At 38.9% G+C, this 24199-nt stretch overlaps 1 protein-coding gene across 1 annotated transcript; it reads left to right on the top strand.

Moving 5' to 3' along the window:
• The first annotated feature begins 209 nt into the window (after window positions 1-209).
• Window positions 210-23754, top strand: Vha16-1 (Vacuolar H[+] ATPase 16kD subunit 1). Its single transcript, XM_065235824.1, has 3 exons — window positions 210-516; window positions 11459-11648; window positions 21276-23754. The coding sequence occupies exons 1-3, from the start codon at window positions 438-440 to the stop codon at window positions 21478-21480; spliced, it is 474 nt and encodes a 157-aa protein (XP_065091896.1). The 5' UTR covers window positions 210-437; the 3' UTR covers window positions 21481-23754.
• The last annotated feature ends 445 nt before the right edge of the window (window positions 23755-24199 follow it).

The raw sequence follows: 24199 nt of genomic DNA, 5'->3' as shown, positions 1-24199 counted from the left end.
TTTGCCCAACTGATCATGTGACCACATTCGTGTAAAATGCACCTACACATCGCAATAGTGGCCTATCCGTACACGCAAGCATCGCAATACTACAGAAACCGTTTACTACGATTACGGCAAATTCAGTTCGGAGAAGTCGAACGAATTCGAACGTCGAAGCACATCGCAGCAGCGCATTCACACATCGAAACCGCCAAGATTATTCAGTAGGCCATATTTGCTAGACTCTGCCAGCCTGTCCAGTCGTAGGTTCATTCAGTTTTGTACAGTGAGTGTGTCGAGTAAGTCATCTTTCTCCGAGACCTCTCGCTCTCCTTGGTGTAGTACCAGAGACTAGCAGCCTTCAAGAGGAATCACATCAAGCCCAAGTTCCAGCGGGACGAACAGCACTCATCTTAGAAAAAACCAGGAATCACCCAACAACCAACAAATCAAAGATGGCCCTACCAGAGGAAAACCCCGTCTACGGACCCTTCTTCGGAGTCATGGGAGCAGCTTCTGCTATCATTTTCAGCGGTAAGCCTACTTTTCTTTATTTTTCGGTGATGACGAGCAGAACAAGGTTACAACCTGTTCCTGGTCATGTGTCATGTCTTCTGGGGTGTGTTTGTGAAAACAAGTTTCAAAAATGGATGGTGCACCTTTCGTCGTATGAGATCGATGGGATAGGTCCATTTTGAAGAGGAAAAAAGTGAAATTTTCTGTGTTTCCCATGTCTGTTCGCCTACTTTTCCACTTACATTAGGTTCCCCGTGTTCAGTGGTATGCGTGGAATACTGCCCGAGGAATGACACGAAAATGTGTAGAATGTATGAGTGTAGTTGTGTGTTCGAGCGAATGGGAATCAGTAAATCGAAGAGCGCCTCCCGTTGTTGATTATTATTGATTTTGGGGCCAAGGACTGGATATTGCTAAGGAACCGCTGACCGCCAAGGATTACTACGACGGGATGCTAGAGCTGGGAGATGTACCCGCGGAAATTCGTTTGAACCAAATGATCGGCGAAACGGTTGTCACATGCAACGATCTTCCGGTCACGGGACCCTTCATGTGGGGGTTTTCCATTGACTAAAGTGTTTATGTATTTATGATGAATATTTTTCTGGTCTCGTGACCAGTTGAAAGTTTAAGCATGTTTGATTTTTTTGCATCATGACGATAGTTGGAATATTTCGAATAGTTCCTCAAAACTAGTTCATTAGGGCGTCTTCTAAAAGGGATCTTTTTAATGCTCTCCTTTTGATATCGATTTTGGATGCTCCCACACACATCTTTTTCATCTTCCCGCAGCTTTTCTCTCGTGTTGTCGAGAGTTGAAAAGTGGGAGTTTTTATCCAAGAGAACAATATCGATTTTCCTGCCCTCCCATGGTGGGAACAGATCTTCCCGTTTGGCTATTTACATTATTCCTTGGCAAATTTTCTAATGCTTCGGTTGACAATCTCCAAATGGCATTGAAATTTCCTAAAAGATTTTATGACGATTGAAATTCTTTGAATTTGACTCACTTGCATAGTGTGATCCGATGCAAAGCTGCGAAGCTGTATTGGAGCAAAAAAACTACTAGTCATGTGACGTCATTACTTAATTGTCATTCGCCTTCAGTTGGCTGGCGCGGCTGTTTCTCTCCCCCACTTCTACCGACTTACCAAGAGTTAACTATAGGTATGATGGGTAGGGTAAGTGCATGTACATTTTCTTATCGAGGAAGGTCTCCTTGTGTAAAATAATGATTAGGTGAGTTACCTATGTGGTATCGTCGTCCGAACCGCCACTGCCGCATGCCGCCGCCGTGTGATTGCGCTGGTGTGCGTACGAGATGGATAGCCAGCGTGTGGTATGAACATAATCTGTGTTCATGTGACAGACCACAAGACCAGAGTGGCCAGTAGTTATGCAAACTGCACAAAAAATCAGAGCCTTTTGGATTTCGTTGCTTGGAACTATGGACCGAAGGTCGGAACCATGCGGTATAGTCCATTATTTTACGAAATGACAGGAGTCGGTTTGGCTGACAGAATTGGTTGATATTGATGTTGCTTCTCACAGCCAGGGAGCCTACTTGACAGGAGGTTCATTCATGAGTTGAGAAATCAGCTGATCAGAGTAAAAAACGCTCTATTCCCTAAGCATTGGGTTCAACAGGTCGATATTTCTATAGTCAACGATTTTCTATGCATACAAGTGGTTTTTTTTTCCCAGTTGTATATTTATTTCATTTTGTCCAAGTTGCGTTTGATTTATCAAACAAACGACAGCGATTCTTTGGTAGATCCATGAACATGTGATGTTCGGTTTTACATTATGAAACAATCACGCGCTGGTTGCTGTAAAGAAAAATATCCATACTTACCGTACACCGTTCAATTTTCGTTTCCCAACAATCATTTTTCATGTGATCATTTATGTAGTGTTTCAGTGAGTAGTTTAAAATAATACTTTTGAAACGTTCGGTGGAATTACTTATTTTACTTAATTTTGGGTCGCTGAATCCGAATCTGAAATCACATTTTGATAAAATGAACGATTTCGTATCATAAAAATAATGCTCATCTTGCCCCTGGGTGTCTGAGAATGGTGTTAGAAAGTTAGTTTTTTTTAAATTTATTTAAAAAAAATCAAAATCATTTAATTGTATCAATGCGTAGGTGCTAGAACAGACATGAAAAATCTAGGGTAGATAATAATTGACTGTATTAATTGCAATTATTCTATATATAAACGATGTCAACCTTAAAATGGTCATGCCCCGTAACGCGGGTAGATCACCTTTTCGTGGTACGTTACGGGATGTAAGATCTACCACCGATTCCTAGTCCTGACTACTTCAAACTAGGGGAATTGGATTTTTCAGTAGTCAAAGGAACACATTTTAGTCCTTGTTACTTTTTATGCCTAGTTAATAGTGGTAAGTCCTCGGGTTGCTTGGACCGAGGATGATCTTGAAACAAGGAAAAATGAGTTAGTTAGTTAGTCTTCGATGTCTATGTGATTCTTAATCTTCTATTCGTTGTTCCCTAGTTTGAAGTGGTTAAGACTAGGGTTCTGATGCATGGTCATTATCGATGTCATTCCTTAATTTTGTTGCTAACGAATCCAATTTTGACTGACAAAGAGGCGCGCCTTTGGAGGGTGTTTCAACACTCTGAAGGGTATAAATAGCGGGACCTTTCAATTAGAGTCGGATCCTTGCGATAAATTCAAGAATGACAAACTGTAAAAAAAATCGAATATTTCATAATTCTCAATAGTGATAGAGTAATACGACATGCACTAAACTAAGGACACGGGATATACTACAGTAGATCAAATTACTGGTCGCAGTGGTGTTATGTCCCGAACAGAGGACTAAAAATAGGGTGACCATCTTGCCCCGTCTATACCCCTACTTCAAGGCGCTTTAACCAAACGACACCTGGTGCTTTCGCTCCCAGTTTTCTCTATCCTCATGGGGAATAACAATGCGGTCTTTCATTAGACGAGGTTGTTTATTTCGAAAAGTAAAGGCCGCGTAAAGGAACTTTGTTAAAGACCCGTTTGGAAAAATAAACCGAGTGACCGCGTGGTGTATCAAATCCACAGAATGTTGCGAGACTGTTCTAAAACAAGCTACCTTAGATATGCATCTATTAATGTATATTGCATCCTATTACTGGTATTCTTCTATTTGCATGAATAAAATCGTTCCTGAAATAAACTTGTTGCTTCCACTCACTACACTATATTTTTTTTCACGAGATTCGATGCTATGATATTTTTAAGTACTTGTAACTTACTAAAAGAAGTGGACAAGTATGTGAAGGTTCTACCGATTTACACCGGAAATTTCTTTCGACATCCTCCAGAAATCTTTTTCTTCCGGACTTCTCCTAGATGTTTCTTTGGACTGTCCCGAAAACTCTCTGGCTTCGGCCGGAAGAAGCTTCTGACTTAGTTCAGAAGTTTCTTCAAGGTGGCCACTCCACCGGGAGAACCTGGAAATAACTGGGGACTAGATTTTAATCTCAAAATATGTTTGTTTATATTTTGATCGAATTCTGTTCGTACTTTTTTCCTCTGTTTTATGTATGTACAGTCAACTTTCGCTCGTTGGGCTAAACCTAAACCCATAGCCCACTTAGTGAAAGGCTTTCGTTAGTTGGGCTGAGCTGTCAAGCTAAAAATTGGTTGAAGGATACACCGATTGATTATTGTCATTATTGTCACAATCCTTGAGCAACGATCCAAATTGGGTTCTTTAATTTTGAAAAATATGTCCGTTTTTATATATCATCTGAAAGAGCTTCGTTTTCTGAGCACAGTGATATTTTTTTCGAACCCACACACTTTCATCTCGATTTTTAAATCAAGATTTAAAGCAAAATAATATCATCACTGTTTGACACTAAACTGACAAACTGACAGCTCGCTCCCATACAAAGTGACACCGAGGGGCGCGAATAAGGTGATTTTTGCAAATGTAATCGTACTTATTTAAAATAGTTCCAGTGTACCAAAATTTATGAAATTTTGGGTTTGGGTTCCATTTTTAATGCAGATTACGAATATGCATTTACCTCAATACCCTTAAAGAACCCAATTGTTCATCCATGAGCCCCCTCGAAAAGGAATCAGCACTGTCAGAAATGACGTTTGACTTCGATTTAGGTGGGCTACAGCTCAACTAACGGGAGCCCAACTAAAACGTAGCCCACCCCTAAGATAGCCCAACGAGCGAAATTCGACTGTACTTTAACTCTATCTTTATATGTAAACTGACTTGTACTTTTCAGAGGTGAAATACTTATCGACTTATTTTCCTTAGTTTGGGATATAAACAGAAGTCCTTAATTTCAGACATTTCAGCGTTTTATAACTCTTTCGGTGCTAAGGTGGTTTACCAATCAGACTTACATATAATGAGGTCCGACTCGTGCCGTGCGAGTCAGGCTTTCTCTGTTGAAGTGTTTTGTTAAACCGGGGCCGTTTTTTAGTATGAATTCTTTACAGCTGTTCGAAGCCTCAGAATGAAAAAAAAATACAAATTTCTTTGTCCGAGGGACAAATTTTCAATGTTTGAATTACCAAGATAATTTCAAGATTTATGTAAGATATAATTCTTCATGGGTATCTATGGATTTTTTTTAGAATCACCCCAAGATGTTTTCAGAATTGCTTTTAGTATTCTCCTGAATAATTTGAGAATTCCTTCTGGCATTCACTTGAAGTTTTTGCCCATAACAACCTTAGACATTACCTCTTTCGTCTTAGAATTTAATCTACAATTATCCTAGTATTCTGAATAATTCTCCTTTAAAATGATCTTACTAGGAAATTCTTTGGAATTTATCACAGAACTGTCTTGGACATCTAAAATAAGTATTTGGGAATTCTCTGATTTTTTTTCAAGAAATTCCCTTAAAATTTAGCATTCTTAAAGTATCCTCTCGGGATACCCTTTAAACTACTCTCCCCATTATTTATTTGGATTTTATCTAAAATTCGGTTATCGATAGAACTGTTCCGAACACATCGTAGGTACATGAGCAAATCGGTGATCAACTCTTTTTGTCAGTGGTGGCGGGGGGATACCCCTCACCATCCCTTTCCAACTGGGGAGTATGGTGAAGAGGGATGATCAACCCGATTCGTACTTTCCTCAAAGTTGTCCTTGCTCGCTTTCTACTCTGTATATACAATTTTCACACTGCCGTACTCTAACGGAACTATCAAATCTATCGTATAAAATTAAATTACCACTTTAAGTCTATTACTTGAACCTTAGTATCTTCAACTAAGGAATTGGAATTCCTCAATCCAGTGGCCACCCTATTTCTTCCAAACTACCTCAGGAAGATTCTTCCAGCGTCTCCAGGAAGTATCTTTCGTTTTCTCCAGGAAGTTTATTTCATTTTCCTTTGGCTGGTTTTCCATGAGCTTCTTCTATTGGAAGGTGTTCCCGAGCTTCTTCTAAAGACTGTACTCGAAAAAAGTGAGACAAACAAAAATCATTTTAGGTCGGACTTTCTTCAAACTTTCAGGGAATGTTTATTGGATCTTCGTTTCATAACCAAATATCCGCACCTTGCCCTTGACACCACTTATAAGGTTTTGGACAATGGTGGGGCCGTATTTTTTTATACTTTTACCCACTGTTTCTTGAAATCCAGCTCGTTCTCCAACACCTTAGGTGTTCTACGAAGTCTGGCCTTCATGATGGCCCAAAGCTTCTCAATACGGTGAAGTTCCGGCGAGTTCGGTGGGTTGACGACCGCGCGTAGTGGCAGGATGTCAAATCCGACCAAAGCAGTGTCTCGCCTCCGTGAGTCCGCAGGAAGGATAGGAGGTGCTTCTGGAGGCACTCGTTCAGGTAGATTTGCCCGTTGATGGTATCCGTCGTGATGTACGGCTGGATCATCTTACCGCACCCACAGATGGACTGCCAAACCAATAACTTTTTGGTGAATATGTCCACCTTCTTCTTCCTTAACTCCTCAGGAACGGCCAACCTGCTCCGGCAAGTGACTTTTGTCCGCCTTCGTTCATCGCACCTCTGTTTCGTCAGCCACTCCTGGTACAGCTTCCTGGTGTGGATTTTGGCCATCGTGTTTTGTTTGTCATTCCGATTCGGTGCCTTCCGGACCTTGTAGACGTGGATGCCGGCACATTTCATCCTTTTTTTTGTACAAAACCAGATGGAAACATCCGCCTTCTTCGCCGCATCGCGGATCGATAGATTCGACCGACGCTTGAACAGACTCATCACCTTCCTGACCTTCACCGGGTTAACTGTCTTCGGTTTTCTGCCGCAGTGTTACAGATGGGAGTAAAGTTGATATCTAACGATCATAATATTTTTTTATAAAATAACAGGCCTAGCACCGTCTGAACTGTTGAAAGTCTAGCAAAAATATTTGGTGGGATTATCTGCATAGCAGTTTATTCAGCCATTAACATTTCGTGAATAGAGGGCGGGCTCTTCTCCCCACTCATTGGGGCATACTCCTGTTTTTGACCAGTTCAGGGCTGGTAGCAGGTCACTTTTTAGTGAATTGGTCACTATTATGAAGCCAGTCACTAAAAAGTCACTATTTTCCTAAAAATACTCATTAAAGTCACTTTTTCACTACTAAAACGAGTGAAATTTTAAAAATATCAACAACATATTTAGATTGAGTACTTGGCACTAAGAAAATCTACAGTAGTTATAACAAAATATACATAAATGTTAAAAAATTTAAAATTTTAACTAGAGTGACCAGTAAACCGCAAAACTTTACAACACCAGAAAAACTGGGAAATGCTTTCAATTTCTATTAAAAATCGGGGAAAATAACCTCTTTTCCCAGAAAATAAATTGTAAACCTTGGAAACTTTCCAAAGGTATTTGTCTGTGATAGATTTTCTAAAGTTTTTCAAGGATGATTAAGAAGTTTAAAAATCCTAAGTAAATTTTAAGAGAACTTTAAAGGATTCTATGGATGATACCAAGACCGGTTTCTTCATCTCCGCTTAAATCTTAAGCCAGGTTTACCTATATAGTTAAACTTGGCTTAACACATACGATCGTCGTTTTTTATTATTGTTTAAATTGTTAGAGACGCAAAATTCAGCTCCGAAACAATTTTTGGAAATAATTCCAATAGAATTGAGAGTGCATTTTAACGAGAGTTCTGAGAAGAATTCTATGAGGATTCTAGGTCCAATTCTAATAAGAATTCAAAATTAGTTCTGAAATTTTGCTTAAGGGAGCGCTGATAAAAATGCCATGAAAATCCCGTGAACTTCAAAGATGGTCTCTGCGGATAGTTCTAAAAGAATTCTGGGGTGATTTCTGAAGATCAGGGCGTCACAATATCAGCTTCAATCAACCAAATCGATGCGACGAAGAGACTGCTGGCTTTCTTTTTCTGTTAAAGTCAAACAGCTTCGCAACATTCTAGAACCTCAGTCGGCGTGCACAAACAAATGTTCAATCGCTTGTCTCTCTTTCTCCCGTCGCTCCATTGGTCTTCCTTTCAAGCTTCGGTGAAACGGATGAGCGAAAGAGCGCTCGACTTTGATAGTTTTCTCTTTCATGAAACACATCAAGAGAGGTTTCATGACGTATATGACGGAAAATGAAATAACACATTTAAAGCATTTCTCACGTGAAAATTTTTAATTTTTAATTTTAATTTATTAATATTTTTAATTTATCTACCATCCATATATTTATCTAAAAAAAATGACATAACGCATTTTAAACAAATTGAAAGAGCGGTGATAGAGTGTTCGTGAAAGGGGATTGAAAGCCATAATGAGGTTCGTTTAACTAGAAAATCGTCGTTAGTTACATTGAAAGCGATGAGCAAAGCAACGACGAGAAGTTCCACAGCCAGCCTTTCCTTCTAAGCGTCCTGCTTTTTTATTTTCGTTTCTTGCTGATAGTCTAGCTAGGCGTTATAGAAATGAAGCGTCGAAACCGTATGTATGAGAGAAAAAAAAAACACGAGTTCATTTTAGAGCTTCGTAAATGTAGAGCCCTGCTGAAGATAGTTCCAAAAGAATTCTAAAGAGTTCGAAATAAATTCCGAGAAGAAGTCCAATGGAATTGAATTTTGAGGGTTCAATCTCAAAGGAATTCTGAGAAGGGTTTCAAAGTTATTCTGTAATAGATTTTTGTTTTGAGAATTCTGAGGAAATACTATGGGATTTCTAAGGACAATACGAATTGAATGCAGGGAGAAGTCCAAGATTATTCTAAGCAGAAATGTTTGAGGTTAATTGCATGGAAATTCTAAGGAGAATTCAAAAAAAATTTAAAATGGATTTGTGGAAGGAGCCTTCAGGGAGTTCCTAGAAGAATCAATAATAAATTGAATATAATCTACTTTAACTAATCATGTGTTATTACTTCAGCGTGAATTTAACGATTTACATAGTCGGCGATGTTAACGTCAAATATCAAACTTAAAGTGGAGATTTTATACGATATAACGACATACGATTAAATTATAGAGTTGATAGCTCTGTTATAGTACGGCAGTGTGAAAATTGTACATACAAAGTAGAAAGCGAGCAGAGGACAATTTTGAGCAAAGTACGAATCTGGTAGTTGTGTACGTCAGATGGCGGACTTGAGTGTGAAACAATCGATAGAACTGTTTCCGCACATCGGATGTACATGAGCAAATCGGCGATCATCCCTATTGCCAGTGGTGGCAAGGGGAAACACCCCTCACCATCTCTCGTTAACGGATGAGCTTGGTAAAGGGGATGCTCTACCCGATTCGTACCTTCCTCAAAATTGTCCTTTGTTCGCTTTCTACTTTCTATAAACAAATTTCGCACTGCCGTACTATAACGGAACTATCAACTCTATACTTTCATCTCCTCATCTATCGTATAAAAATTACCACTTTAGTCTGTTACAGTTCGTAATACAAGACATATAGTCAAAAATACTGAATAATGTGTTCAACAAAACAATTAAACCTTTATGTTAGTTCAACGGTAGATGAACCGCAAACATTAATATCTATTTGTTTTCATTTTGTTAACCGACTTTTCTCGGGACTCTAATCGTTTCTAGCTTTTCAACGTAAAGCTAGAATACCCAGGCACATATCTAGCATTTGTATCTTTTTTGTGCAAGGCTACCTAGTAGCATTTTCCATTTGTGATAAATTTTGTTCATTACCGGTTTTTATTGGTTTTATCTTAAAATTGCCATTACCGAAAAACTGGTTTTCAGAAAACATACCCGGTAATGACATCCCTAAGAGCAAGCGCTAAACATGTAAAAACTAAAGGCCCAAACGCAATGTGGACGGAAGCGGAACGGAAACGGAAAGTTTGACAGTTGTCACAAATGACATCAAGAAGCCTAACCGATGTCGATTTGGTTCTAACTAGTTTTCAATCCGACAAGTAGGCTTACTCAGATCGGGTTTTTCCGCTGCCGCTGCCGTTCCGCTTCCGCTGTCATTGCGCTTGGCCTTTAAGGGTCCGTTGAATCCATCCAGTTATAGAAAATATCGTGTTGTGGAGAGTTGACTAATAGCCAGTAAAATGTACCTTCTTATATATAAAATACAATTGAGGTTGTTAGAAAGAAAGGGGTGCAAGTGACTTCGATCGATTTTCTTCATCGACTTTCTCTTTTGATAGCCACAGCTTTATAAACAGATTTTGCGCTATTTCTGCCTCATAGTTTGACAAAGGAGGTTCTCATCTAGCATCCAGAATGGCACACGAATCAAGGAATGTGTTTGCAGCTAAATTATTAACGTAAGAGGAAGTCGATGAAGAGAATCGATCAAAGTCACTTACACCCCTTTCCTTCTAACCCCCTAAATTGATTTTGATTAAAATTGTATTAATGTTTTCGATAAATTAGGCTTGCATGCAACTTGTTCAGCACTTTCTTCAAAAACGCAATTTCCCCTTTACAATCCCGACATATTCCATAACAATATAACTCAGGAATCTTTCTGAACTGTGTTTTGAATGTCAAGAGTCGGTAGTTCCTCGTAAAGCTTGTACTTGATTGCTTTAATTACGGTAATGCGATAATGCGAAAAGCAAGTAAACTAATACTTAAGTAAATTCACGTGGCTACCTCTTCCAATATGTGTGTGCGCGCGCCTAGTCACGCCAAAGCAAACGCAGCAACAACTTTATCACCAACCACGGGAGCGAGATTTATCATTTGCCTGCTTCTCGATAGTCATGGTATCATGTGAGCGACTACGTACTGAATGACTGACCGGGCAGGTGCTAAACTCCTCCATCAGAGTAACTACTTCAGGGGAATGGAAATCGTTTACGACCACAACACCCGAATCTTGATTAATTGATATTCAACCTCCGGTTTAAGGGGAGGGAGGGGGGGAGGGGGTCTATTGTTTTGTATTTCGTCTTTGCCATGGGACCGAAAGTTGGCGTAGCGTGTGGGGGGCTATATGAAAAGAAAATTAGCGAACTTGTGATTTACATCACAGCTATGATCATGTGGTTAAGGTATAAATGAATGAGATAACAACTTTCAGTGTGTTCGGTTTGAGTCACCTGGTCAGGTTTGCGGAAAGTTGACCCAGTACGGTTGACAACGATCCATTAGTTCAAATGATCGAACTTGAACCATTTTGAGACAACACTTCGTGTGTGTGTGATTGGACGGACAAAGAAGCAATTGAAGAGCAATATATGCCACTCAAATTTTATCACGACGAGTAAGAAACGATGTTCACACTGAATCGAATTGCTGCATGTGATGATAATGGTCTATCTCTGATTCGTCTTTTATTTCGAAGCCTTGCGTGTGTCTGTGTGTATGAACGTTTGTGGCAATATACGTGCTAAAATCGTATATAGAAGGTTGTGAGTGACTGAATGACGAATCTGTCGACGTTGCAATAATGTTTTTTTCTAGTATCAGTCTACAAACGAACAACGGTGACTAATCCACTATGTTCTTTCTATTTCTCCATTCTAGCCCTCGGAGCCGCCTATGGCACGGCGAAATCCGGAACAGGTATCGCCGCCATGTCAGTGATGAGACCTGAGTTGATCATGAAGTCCATCATCCCCGTTGTCATGGCTGGTATCATTGCCATCTACGGTCTGGTCGTTGCTGTACTTATCGCCGGTTCGCTGGATACTCCAGTGAAATACTCGCTATACAAGTAACTATCCCTCTATTCTCATGTTAAATGACTAACCGAACTGCCATGTGCGGCGTCGTTGTCGTCGACCGTCAGACGGACGGCTGGCTGACTGCCCTATGACAGACATACGACGGACGATCAACGATAAACAAATGAGGCTGTCGACGATTTTCTACATAATAGCGAACGCTCCTAGTGTTAGTGGCGGCATCCGTCTTTCCTTCATTCATCGACTGAGGGAGGACGGTTCGAAAGTTGCAATCGTACAATTTGAGAGAGGAGTATGCGCAAAACAGCCCTACTCCAATTCTGAGGATCTCCCACAATGTACCTATACGATTTCTTTTATTATGTATCGTATCGTCTTTTGCACCCATGGATTGGGATATGGCACGATGAGTATTGGATAAAAATGTGCGTGACATTCGTGCATATGTTAATTAACTGCTGGGGAAAATTTAGTTGTGAACAAGAGATTTGAACCATTCCGAATGGGACGACAGATTGAAGTTTATCGAAACACGTCATTTGGGAGCAATTAATGTCAAAGTTGACACGGTAAAATATCGATTTTTAAATAAAAAAAAAAGATCTGAATTAATTGATTTCTCACTGCGTTTAAGTTCTATTATAGAATACTGCCTCATTATTCAGGTGGCTTCTAGCGTATTAAAAAACCAAATTATGTTAATTTGGATTCCGGGGTACAGCGGGATTCAAGACACCGAAATTGTCAATCAACTGGTCTCGGTTGGTAGAAGTAATGTCCATTTTTCGGTTAAAGTACTTTGGTTCTGTGCTCAGTTTGAATAAGTATACTACCTATAATCGGATATCAGTCCCATGAAGATTTCCGTCAATGAATTTTAAGATAACAATCATATTGGCAGTTACCGTAAAATGTGGCGAATAGAAACACGTTCCAACACATTTTAAGGTGTATAAAAATACGTTAGGTTCTAAAATCAATTCAATTGATATAAAGTATGGGTGCCGTCCTCCTCTATTGTTGCTGTGCTTCTGTTAAAATACAACGGCTTAATCCATATGTTATTGGATAAAATGTTGGATGTTTCGCCCCCTCAATGGGGCGAATAGAAACACTTCCCTGTAAATTTTATGTTTCTACTTTTAATGACGAAAATCAATATTATTTCAAAGAAAACGAACAAGACGAACAAGATTTATTGATAACATGATGAAATAATAACAAGTTAATAATAAAAAGTAGGATTTGGAATCAATTTTTCTTGACTGTAATCTTTACAGAAGGATATGTTCTATCATTATCCGGAGTCGGCGTTTCGTCGATCATCTCTGACGGTTCAGAATCTTCAGGGACGATATTTGAGCTCCCAGTAACGCTTTGCACAGGTAGTCCCTTTTTTCTTTCGTCAAGATTTTTACCGTCTTCTGGAGTTGGCACTGTGGGTAACATCCGCAACACGGGTGTTCTATCGAACATTGTTTGGTGCTTGAACCTTGAAGCCTTGGAAATTTGTCTTTTGGTAGAGATGCTTCTTGTTTATCTTGGGAAAGTTTCCAATTTTCGAGAATATTACGCCAAGCAGTCTTGAGAGGACGAAAAATTCCCATATCTAACGGTTGTGTTAAGTGAGTTGAGTTGGCTGGGAGAAAAATCAAACTGATGTCGTTATTGGAGCACAACTCAATAACCTGTAACGTCAAATGCGAAGCAAGATTATCTTCAATTAAAACTCTTTTTCCAGTTTGTTTTTACAAAAAGGGAATTGCAATTGTAGACAATCATTTTTCGAAAGAGGAACTTTCGAACCAACCCGAATTCGATCGGTTGTATCTAACGTGCTCTGGTCCACATTCAGTCCATGAGTCATACAAATGAACAGCTTTATAAACAAAATACGGTTGTAATATGGTACCATCTCCTGCAGCACTAAACATCACCGATACAGACGCTTTTGTACTGTTCATTACCCGTTCCAGATATTTGCACCCACGTCTAGTTATAACCTTCCTTTTTTCCCGGGTCTTCGCACAAGTTCGTTTCATCATAGTTTACAATATTAGAAGGTGGTACATCTAGGAGTTCCTTACATAACCTGTTGAAGTAGTCGTTGATGATTTTGTGAGACACAGCAGACCGGTTCCTCTTAATATTCTGGCACATCCTGTATGACAACTCCTTCTTATGCCTTTTCAAATAAGAATAAACATCAGGACCAGGTCCTGGCAGATTTCCCTTGAGGGTTGAAATTTTCTTTCTCGTTCTATCCAAATACTCTTTAACAATGCGGCGTAACATCCAAGTATCAACAGGATAACCCCATCCAGAGCAAAGATTAAGCCTTTGGACTAACAAACCTTCGTCAGATTCAGTAAGGCACGTTTGATGGCATTTCCTTTTTTTGGATACCGATAAATCACAAAATAGCTGGTGCCGTACTGCACTGCCCCCTTGGCGCAACGACATTTTTTTGTTAGCAACATCCTCATTGGCCTGCTTCAAAGTTTGTGGGTCTGCTTTTTTGTACGATTTTGTACCTTTTGGTTTGTAGTTTCTAACCATTGTTTTCCTAGAAATAAGGGAGCACTATGTTGGTGTCGATTGCATAAAACGAATGACTTCAATTATCGGCGCCATTGTTTCTATTCGCCCCGTCAAAGTGTGAATCTGGACCACGATAAATACCTGTTGATGTTCGAATGTTTCACTGTAGAATAATATAACTGCTACTGTAACAGTACGTGAACAAGTTCGAATTGAACAAAAAGTGACTTTCACAGGTGAAGTTTTTGCGCACTAGCAAATACTACTCACTCGAAGCACCATTTTATGAAATTTCTAGAAAAATGACAGCAGGGCTGCCAACCCAACAATAGTTTGGCGGAACTCTTTCAGTAGCTAAGTAACTGGGAAAAATGTTGTAGGATGTTTTTTTCAAAATAATCATAGAATAGTAGTAATATTTTTAAAGCTTTGTTTCTTTTCGCCCCACTATTTCTATTCGCCCGTTTTACGGTACTTTTATATTATACTGGCTTGGTATGCCCGGCCTTGCTCGGGATTCAATATTAGCTCGAGTTTATGCACCGATTCAAAAAAGCATGCCATATTTTTTTGTTTCATTTGAGTGGGAGCCCCTGCCCCTTTACAGAGGGGGGGGGGGGTCTCGAACCATCATAAGAACCTTTCCCGCCCCGAAAACCCCTGCATACAAATGTTCACGCCGATCGGTTCAGTAGTTTCCGAGACAGACAGACAGAAATTCATTTTTTTTATAAAACTACGGACTTTGATCATGAAAAATATGAAAACAACATTAAGTCAGTTTGTCCCACTCTGAAATTCAATCGTCCATAGTTCAAGCACCGACGAACTTCAATATCGAGTTGTAGAGAGTTCAATGTAGTTTGAAATTAAAAAAGAATCGAAGGTTGGAGGCGAACCAGGCCAAGGCTGAAAGCCTCCCTAATAAAGATAAATAATAATAATAATAAAGAATCGAAGGACAAATTTCATGATTTTTTTATCGTTCTACAAAAATTGATTATTATAAAGAAATTTTCGAAGGACTCTCCGAGAGAATCTCAAATTTATTTTAGAAGAGTTCTGAAAAAAACTCTGAAGCGAAATGCTAGAGGACAATCCAATATAATCCTGTTATGTTTGAGCCAATTCAGGGTTGCTACGACAACGACAGATTTCGCGATTTTCGCGGATTTGTTATCCGACTTCTTATGGTCAGTGCTGCAAAATATCAATATCAATACCTACAAAATATTTAATTTCACTAGCCACCTGATGTTGGTATCAGTTCATACGGTTATAATATCAATGTCAGTGCGCAAATTATATTGACATCATAAAGGGACCACTGATATTCAAAGTGTTGCCGCAAATTTGTCTTATAATCGCCAGCTAATTGAGTACCAATCTTCAAAATACTCATAAAAAATATGTGAAAAATATGTTTAATTTATTTTAAGTAAACACCAAGCCAAATATCTCAAAATTTCCTTGTTCGATTTTTTAAACAAAAAAAAAAAAGCTTATGCAAAAGGCAAATTTTTGGAATATTCAAAACCATGGACACTTTGAAACCTTTGGTCTAATTTTTGAACTTTTTGTTAGTACGCCTTTTTGAGTATTTTTTGTTACATGTCTCAAACATTGTTTTCTTGAATATAAATTAGATGTTCATAATTTAAAACTTTGAAAAGTTTCATGAGTTTTTTTTTTTTGTTTTTATTTATTCAAAAATCGGACAGGGTCATTTTGATATATTTTGGTTTTTAACTTTTTGTGGAATTCTTACTTGAAATTACTAAAAACATTTTTTTGCATATTTTCCCAGAAATACATTATTTTTCCCTCAACTTTTATTCAGAGTTCATTTCGATCAGAAAAATTGCAAAGACGCCCTTTTAAAAATGTTATAATATCCCAAATGGTCGAATTTTAGTAAAAATATCAGTGGCGTCGCGTCCACATGTGCAACCTGTGCACGACACAGGTGTAAATAATTTTAAAAAATGCGTTTTGATTTTTATAGATTTTATGGTCACATTATAGCTGTACATACTTCTTTTCTAGTGTGGTTGAATTAAAACTTCGACCTTGGTTTGCTTCAAAAAGGATTAAATTCAGTTCTGATGGTCTGCCTAATTCCTAATACATTGATTTCTAAGCATGTCGATATCACTACCATGACAAAATTCGTTAAATAGTGCACTAAAGCAGGCTTTTTTGGGAGGTGGGTGGCAAGTTTGTGAATGGTCAAATGCTTGATGTAAGCCAAGCGGACCTTCTATCAGCTCTTGAAACATACCACAAATTTTCCACAGTACATGGCGGTTTGCACCACTAGTTGTAATTGAAACTTTCAGCAATCACGCATCAAACGGGAGCAACACGGAAACAACAGTCTGGTACGCTTTGGACGTGTATCATACTTGCAGACCGGTTTGAATGTGTGAGTATAAATTAGAAGAAAATTTGTGATGTATGGGTGCCTAAAGTGTGCATTTCTCGCTGTGCACGTGGATATCTGATTGCAGGCAAAGAGAGTATTAGAGAAAGAGAACGCAAAAGCTCGCTCTCACTCTCTTGCCAGTTGTAAATCTCTCAATTACCAATGGTTGCGCCGTGCGCCTGTCAAAACTTATGAGCTTTCCCTGGTTCATTCTGATAGTGTTGTTCTGATGAATAAAGAGTTGATTAATAATTCAATAATCAAGTTTGCTACCCAGAGGACTTCATGAATTTTCTCTAGATTTTGATGCTGTGTTGTATCAACAAATGTTTTCGGAAGTGTTTGACGGATATTCTTTATTACACTTCAGTCGAAAGAGTTAGCCTTGTGACAAGAACGAGAATTAGGTAGTTAAGTTTTGCAATTCCTCCTACTACTGTTAGCACGAAAAGGACCATACAATTTTTTTTATACAGGATGATAGGGCCTTCAATTGAGAATATGTCACTCGATTTCATGGAGAATTAAAAAACAAAAACAAAAACTAATATGTGGTCGTAAACTGTAACGAAGTCGTAGTTTGGTGCACAGGTAACCAAATGAGGCTCGCGACGCCTCTGAAAAATATAAATCATTGCCCATAACAAACAATTACAATTGAGTTTATCCGATTCGTCATTTGGCGTTTGAACTGCTCAATTGATGAAAGATCATTGGCGGACCACATTGGGAACATTCGGGCATGTTCCGGGTGTCCTTGAGAAGTGGCTATTGTCTGACTTTGGCTGCTTTTGCCTCAAATCGATTGTGCTACATTATCCTGAATTAATTCTACCTTCTTTTGATTACTGCCAAGGTTGCAAATACTTACTTCAGCTAAAACAATGTTTTTTTTTTAATTATGAAATGATTAGATGCTATGATCATATTTTGAATTGGTAAGATACAAAAAGAGGTTGCAAATTATGTGTTTGACATATTAAACCTGTTTATTTCACTTCATGAGAGTCACAATCAGCGATTTTTCACACACTCATTCACTCACTCAGCGATCAGCAAATCGCTGATTGTGACTCATAGAAAGCAAAATTTACAGGTTTTATGTTTCAAACAGATACTATTGTAATGCCTGGACTGACGGGCTTCGGATAAAATGTACAACGACTCTTACGTTTCAACTCGAATCATCGAATGTCGTTTATTTCTCATTTCTTTTAGTTTTATTCTACAGACTTAATCTAGTACTACCCTTTGAAACCAACCTAAACTAACTTGCACAACTTTCATGTACACATGTGGCATCGCGAACAACGTTGACTCATGGCTTGGTTCTTTGCGTGGGAAAAGAGAGTCACAATGTTTATGACTCAATTGGTATAATTGTTTATGCTTCGGATAGAAATTTACCTTAGCAGTAATTTATTGCAAGCGTTCTAAATGCGAGCTATGGGAAAATATTGTCAGCATGAGACTCAATGCTCATGTCATGAAATTTGAAGGATAATGAAGAAGGATAATCTAAAAAGGATTTGGTTATGTGATTTGGGTTAGGTATATAACATTCAGCTCATGTGTGCTCCACGTGTATAGCATGCTGTATGCTACACTATGTAACCTCTTCTTGTAAGTTACAAGTAAAACATGTCATCATATCATCTTTTGGTTTTATTATTCCGAATAAAAGTATTTTAGCTGAAATGAGTATGTTCACCCTTGATTGCTGCTTGTTCTTTTAACAATCGGTGTAATGTAACACAACCGTCAAATCACATCAATGATAGTCATCGGGTGTTCAGGACTCAATTGGCTACATCTTGGTATATTTACGGGTACAGTGGTTCACCCAGGGAAGTGGTCAGTTTCAGACTAAGGCCAAAACCACAAATCATGAGAATTTCAGAACAATCTTCATGGCAGTCAAATCGAGTGCCCAGGATCACATCCGGATATTTCCCAGAAGTACCCTAGGAAGTGACAAAAACCCGTTGATTTCGATGATAAATCGGCAAAAATATACCTCGTTCTCTTTCCGGAACAAATGTAAAGTTTTATAGACCTTGGAAATTGTTTATAGAAATATATAAAAAAATATGCAGATCTTGAGAAAAATGTACAGATTTATACAGATTTTAGAAGCAGAAAAATCAAAAAAAGATTGGCGGAGCTCAACGATACTATGACGGACGTGGACAGTTTTTGAGAGATCTCCCTGGAGTGGACAATTAATAATACAAATAAAAATAAGGATCAAGTACATTTGCCACCCACTATCCTCGTGGTAAACGGGAAGCCGCTAAACCTAAAAACCCAAAGGTATTCTGAAGAAAATTGAGAAGAAATTCAACACCAGTGCATTAAACATTTTTGTTCTGGGTGTATGAAGAGAGCTCCAGGGTAATTGTAGGAAGCTAAATTCTGCAATTATAGTCAAAACCCACTTGGAATCTTCGAGAAGAGTACATTTTGAAGATTTTGGACGGTTATACAAATTCAAGAACCATGAAAAATGCTTCTATCGTAGTACTGGCCTGTTAAGCCTAGTGACCTATTCGGCTCAAACTCATTCGGTATTATGCTCAATTTAAATGTATAGCACACAACGCGGTAACATTATCAAAATTCCGGGGATGAATCCGGGAAATTGTGCCACACCCAGACATAGCATACCACTGGGAAAGTGGTCAGAATATGACGTGATCTAAAATCACATGAGATTTTTAAAACCTGATCATTGGCGGACATTTTGAGCGCCCAAAGTCGTATTGGCCAAATCTGGACGTCCTTGGGAAGTAGCCAAAATCTTCCTTAAAGCCAAAATGCATCCACTGATAGTTCAACATCAAGATCAGTGGCTGTTATATTGAATATCTAGGAACACGTTGGTCCACCTGGACAGGTTCGGGTGCCCCCTTGCAGAGCAATCTGAATACATTAAGGTTTTTCGCTGTGAGATCCTTATTCTCGTAACCACTTCGAAACTTTAAGTGCACGAATATCAGCTTCTATGATACGTACTACAATGGAAATGTTACTCAACGTTTGCTGTTATGCAGCATATATGAAGTAACAATTTCAGGTAAAATGGGGCATCAATTTTCAAGATGTGTGTAATTGAAAATTCGAAGTGGAAGTGCATGTATAGCCTACGTGGTGGCCATTTATGGACTGTACAAGGAATCACCTTAAGGGACCCATGAAATCATTTTATTACACAGACCCACATGGCATTTTGAAAGTATGCAAGATTTATATCGGAATATAAATTAATAAGGGCTGTCTTTGCAGAAGGTATGCTAATTATACTAAAAATAGTCAACCTACCGGGAAGCCATTCCTATGGGTAATTTTCTATATGTAGGGTAAGGTGGGGCAAGATGGTTCAGTTCGTACATTTATTAATTTATTAGTTTGTGTATATCAACAGGTTCAATTCATTGAGTTGATTGATGTTGACAAACAAATAAATGAATAATGGAGATGACCCAACTTGCCCCACGTTACCTACAACAATAGAGCAAGCTGATGATAGCTTCCTGGAGAAGTCGAAAACAAAAAACTGCCCGGGAAGCCAGGCAAAAGTCGGAAAAACATGTTGAGCATGTTGGAAGATACTTCCGACGGAAGCTGGTAGAACCTTTCGGGAGAGAAACATCCTGAAAAAGGCGGAAGAAAATTCTGGAGGAGTCTAAAAGAACATTCAGAGAAAGTTTGCAGAGGAAATAAAAAAAAAAAAAAACTTCCAGGGGTAGCCGGAAGGAACTTCCAGCATAAGTCGGTGGAATCTTCCGGTGAAAGTTAGATGAAACTTTCGGAAAACGTCTGGGAAGAAATTCAGAGAATGTCGGAAGAAACTTCTGGTGGGAGTCGGGAGAAACTTTCAGGACAAGTTGGAAGAATCTTCCGGAGAAATTGAGCAATTTGTGTTCGGGCAAATCTGGAAAATCTTCTAGAGGATATCTAAAAAGCTTCTGGGAGAAGTCGTAAAAGCCTTTCTAAGCAAGTTAGAACTAATTTCCGTGCAGTCATAAGAAATTTCTGTTGAAAATTGCGAGAACTTCCGGGAGTAGTTGGAAGCAGTGCTAGCAAATATCATGATCGTCATGTGAGAATGCCAAAGCAAGTTCTATCACTGTTACGAAGCTATCCAACAAACATTGAATGTTGAATAAGAGCTTATTCAGGCAAAAATAAGTTTCTTCAGCTACAAAATGGCTTATTCGGCTGTTAATCAACTCAAATTGTTTGTTGGGTACTATTATTAGAACAGACACAAGCTGCTCTTTATGTTAGTTTTTTTTTAGACGAATGCATTAGAAAAATTTACTGCAACAATGCAGAAGAAAGTCTAGGAAAATTGTAACGAAATTGGGAAATTTTATGCCATTCTCAGGATATTTACCCTAAGAAGACATATTATTAAACACATGATATTCGTGACATACAACGTTTACTGTTCAATCCATGACGATTCAATTGGAACTCATAAACCTATCATATTCAAGCGTTGGACGATTGGAAAATGCTGCTCATTAACGAGTTGATCTCGAGGAGAGGCAAAATAACAAACATATGACTCCCGAACAGACATTGCGACCGACTTCGATCAACAAACCTACCACGAGAGAGACGTTAACGTTCGTTCAGCTGAAAGCACTTCTAACTCGAAATACGTTCCGCTTACTCTTCCCAGGGGCTTCATCCATCTCGGTGCTGGTCTGGCTGTAGGATTCTCCGGTCTGGCCGCAGGTTTCGCCATCGGTATCGTCGGTGATGCAGGTGTCCGTGGTACTGCCCAGCAGCCCAGACTGTTCGTCGGTATGATTCTGATCCTCATTTTCGCTGAAGTCTTGGGTCTGTACGGTCTGATCGTCGCCATCTACCTGTACACGAAATAAGCTGCTACAGAGTACACACAGAACGAACAGCAAACAGATGGTCCATACACACCCGTAATCACATCACCCGTCAAATCATCTGTTACCACCATCATCGTGCAACCTCGTCACCATCAATGGATAGGAAAAGGAACAACAACAGCGTTTTACCACTCGAGGTACGGAATTTAGAAAGTAAAAACAGCAACTGCAAACAAGACCAGCAGTGACAATATTTACCGAAAAATCGAAAAGCGACCAAGTTTTTTTTTAGAAAACATTGTAAAGCAGAAAGTAATAAAAGTCGCTCATAATATAAGCGCTAAAATCGTGCGAGAGAGTGGTATCGATCAACATCGTACACCAGATGCCCCCAGTAAAACTTCCGGAACTAGAACAAAAGACTATGTATTTATGTAAAATATTGTATTTAATTGTTAAACTTAATTTATGTAAATGTAAATTTTGTCCCCACAAAAAAATGGAGATAAAGGGACAAGATGCGAGCGAATGCCGTTTATGGGTTATCCGGTTAGAGTAACTGTACAAAACAAGCCCGCAAATCTAGATAGTGCACCACACTTCACGATTTATATATCGCCCATATTGGACGTCGAGGTGAGGCCGTACACGCGTATATGACTTTCAAAATAACCCGTAAACCGCTGCGCATTGAACTCACTTATCTCAAGTTACAAACAGAAAACGCATATATATTCGGTTTAGGTTGTTCTGCAATGATAATTATGGTTTTTGAATCCACAAATAAGATCTTTTCCAGTGGCTTAAACATCAAACTCGTATGGCTACGCCTGTCGCCATCTGATTGTCAAATTCTTGCAATTCGACACCTAGATGGCGTTGGGCATCTCTCATATGAGAGAAAAAACGGAAAGAGATTATCCCTCGAAATTTTTTGACCATCTTAATTAATGAAACAAAAAAGTTTACGCAAGTCACGAAAGGTTGAGTCTGTGATAAAAGCTTCCATCACTAACAAAAGAACAAATGTCATCTTGATCACGAAAATAGAAAATCACATGCTATAGGGCGAAACGCTTCCCATCAACTCAACCGAACTCCATCCACACTCCAGAAGAACTACCATCTGGGAATGCGTTTCGTGTGCTCAAACTTGCTTAGGAAAACGTGTTTTTTGTTTTACGTACCGGAATGTTCCTCCCGCGCGATGCCGTATTATTGAGGCAGACTATAAAGACGCTAAACAAAAGGCGAAGAAAAACGATGAACTACAAAACAACAACAGCAACATTTCACATTCGCGTTCGTTACATATAATCGTTCATAATCATTGGTAAGAAAGAGAGTATATAAGAAAAGGAAAATCCTACACAAACAACAAAAACCTGTTCTATATTCTTAATGTAAATGTTCGTAAATACTTTTGTTTTCTTCGCGTAGGTTGAGTTAAGAAAAAAAAAAAACAAACATCCTGTATATTACAAATTGTGATGATTTATGATTGTTTAATAAGAAAACTAAACTGACTTATAGAGAAAAAAGACGTTGAAGACCATCATCAAGATTTAGAGCAAAACCACCAAGGAATCCACGTCCAAATGGCTATTTGAAGTGAAATGTTCTGCCATCAGCCACCCGCCATCTGTTGGCTGGTGGCAGCAATAGAAAGAAATGTTGAAACCAAAAGACAAAAGACACACACACCGATACAAAACGACACACACACACACACTAACTGACAGAAAGATTTGATGAAACCACCATCCAACATCACTCATCGATCGCAGTCAATCAAGAAGAAACTGAAGTTGGTGCAAATGCTAGCAAAGGTAGCTGCCCCTTCCAATCGATTCCGAGCAAAGACCGATGTCGTTACTGGACCTGGTCCGATACGTTTTGATGCTGAAACGTGGAGGTCCCGTCTCACGAGCGACTCTCTGCAAGGGAACTTTTCCGCAAGAATCCACCCCGTTTAGACCTTTTGTATAAATTAACACCTCTTCGCGTCGGACGGGATGCGATCCTTGCCGGTAAAGATGGTCGGGGAGCTAGCTTTCCCCGAGCATTTGCGCTACTATCTCGTCTCAAGAGAGAAAAACAAAACAAAATCGTAATTATTATTGGAGAAAACCACCATTGAGTAACATCTACCAATCAATCAACCAACCAACCACAACATCCAACCTAAAACCGGATAAAAGTTAAAAACTACAAAAACGTGTTTGCCAAGATCTTGAAAACATCCCCCTTGTTTTGTTGTGAGGAAGCTTTAAGATCCTAAAAATACTTTAATTGATAAGTTGAACAAACAAAGAGTACACACAAACAGAAAGAAAATCTACCGAAATGACATTTGAACAAACATCTGAAGAGAATTCAATAAATTTAACTGAAAAAAAAGGAATCCGTTGTTCAAAGTATTTCTGCGCTGAGGAAGCGAATGTGAAAGAACTTCCCTGGTATTTGTGAAGGGCCCTACACTCTAAAAATGAAATATCACGTAACTGATCTGTACATTTAGAAAATCTCAAATGTTACGTGACGTTAGTAACTTTGATCTGTATTACACGTCATGGCCACTAAAAATGTTGGCGAAATCGACCGGCTATTCACGTTAACAGATTTAGTGCATTTGTGTTTGTGTGTTTGGGACTTCGATATTTACGCGAAACTAGATTTACGTGATTTTCAGGTACGCAAAAAAGTCAATCCCCCTTATTCTGCGAGTCACGTGACTCTCTGTCACCAGTGAGGTGAC

This window comes from Ochlerotatus camptorhynchus, unplaced genomic scaffold (assembly GCF_037179485.1).
Source record: "Ochlerotatus camptorhynchus isolate MF236.1 unplaced genomic scaffold, CSIRO-AGI_Acam_v1.1 ptg000503l, whole genome shotgun sequence".
NCBI classification, from domain to species: domain Eukaryota; kingdom Metazoa; phylum Arthropoda; class Insecta; order Diptera; family Culicidae; genus Ochlerotatus; species Ochlerotatus camptorhynchus.
This window is presented reverse-complemented; position numbering and strand designations above follow the sequence as displayed.

Bases quoted from the DNA above. Each gene is read 5' to 3' on its own strand.
- Vha16-1 (XM_065235824.1), top strand. From the start codon at position 438: ATGGCCCTACCAGAGGAAAACCCCGTCTACGGACCCTTCTTCGGAGTC. The intron at 517-11,458 runs GTAAGCCTACTT...TCTCCATTCTAG, and splicing joins TTCTGCTATCATTTTCAGCG to CCCTCGGAGCCGCCTATGGC. The intron at 11,649-21,275 runs GTAACTATCCCT...TACTCTTCCCAG, and splicing joins GTGAAATACTCGCTATACAA to GGGCTTCATCCATCTCGGTG.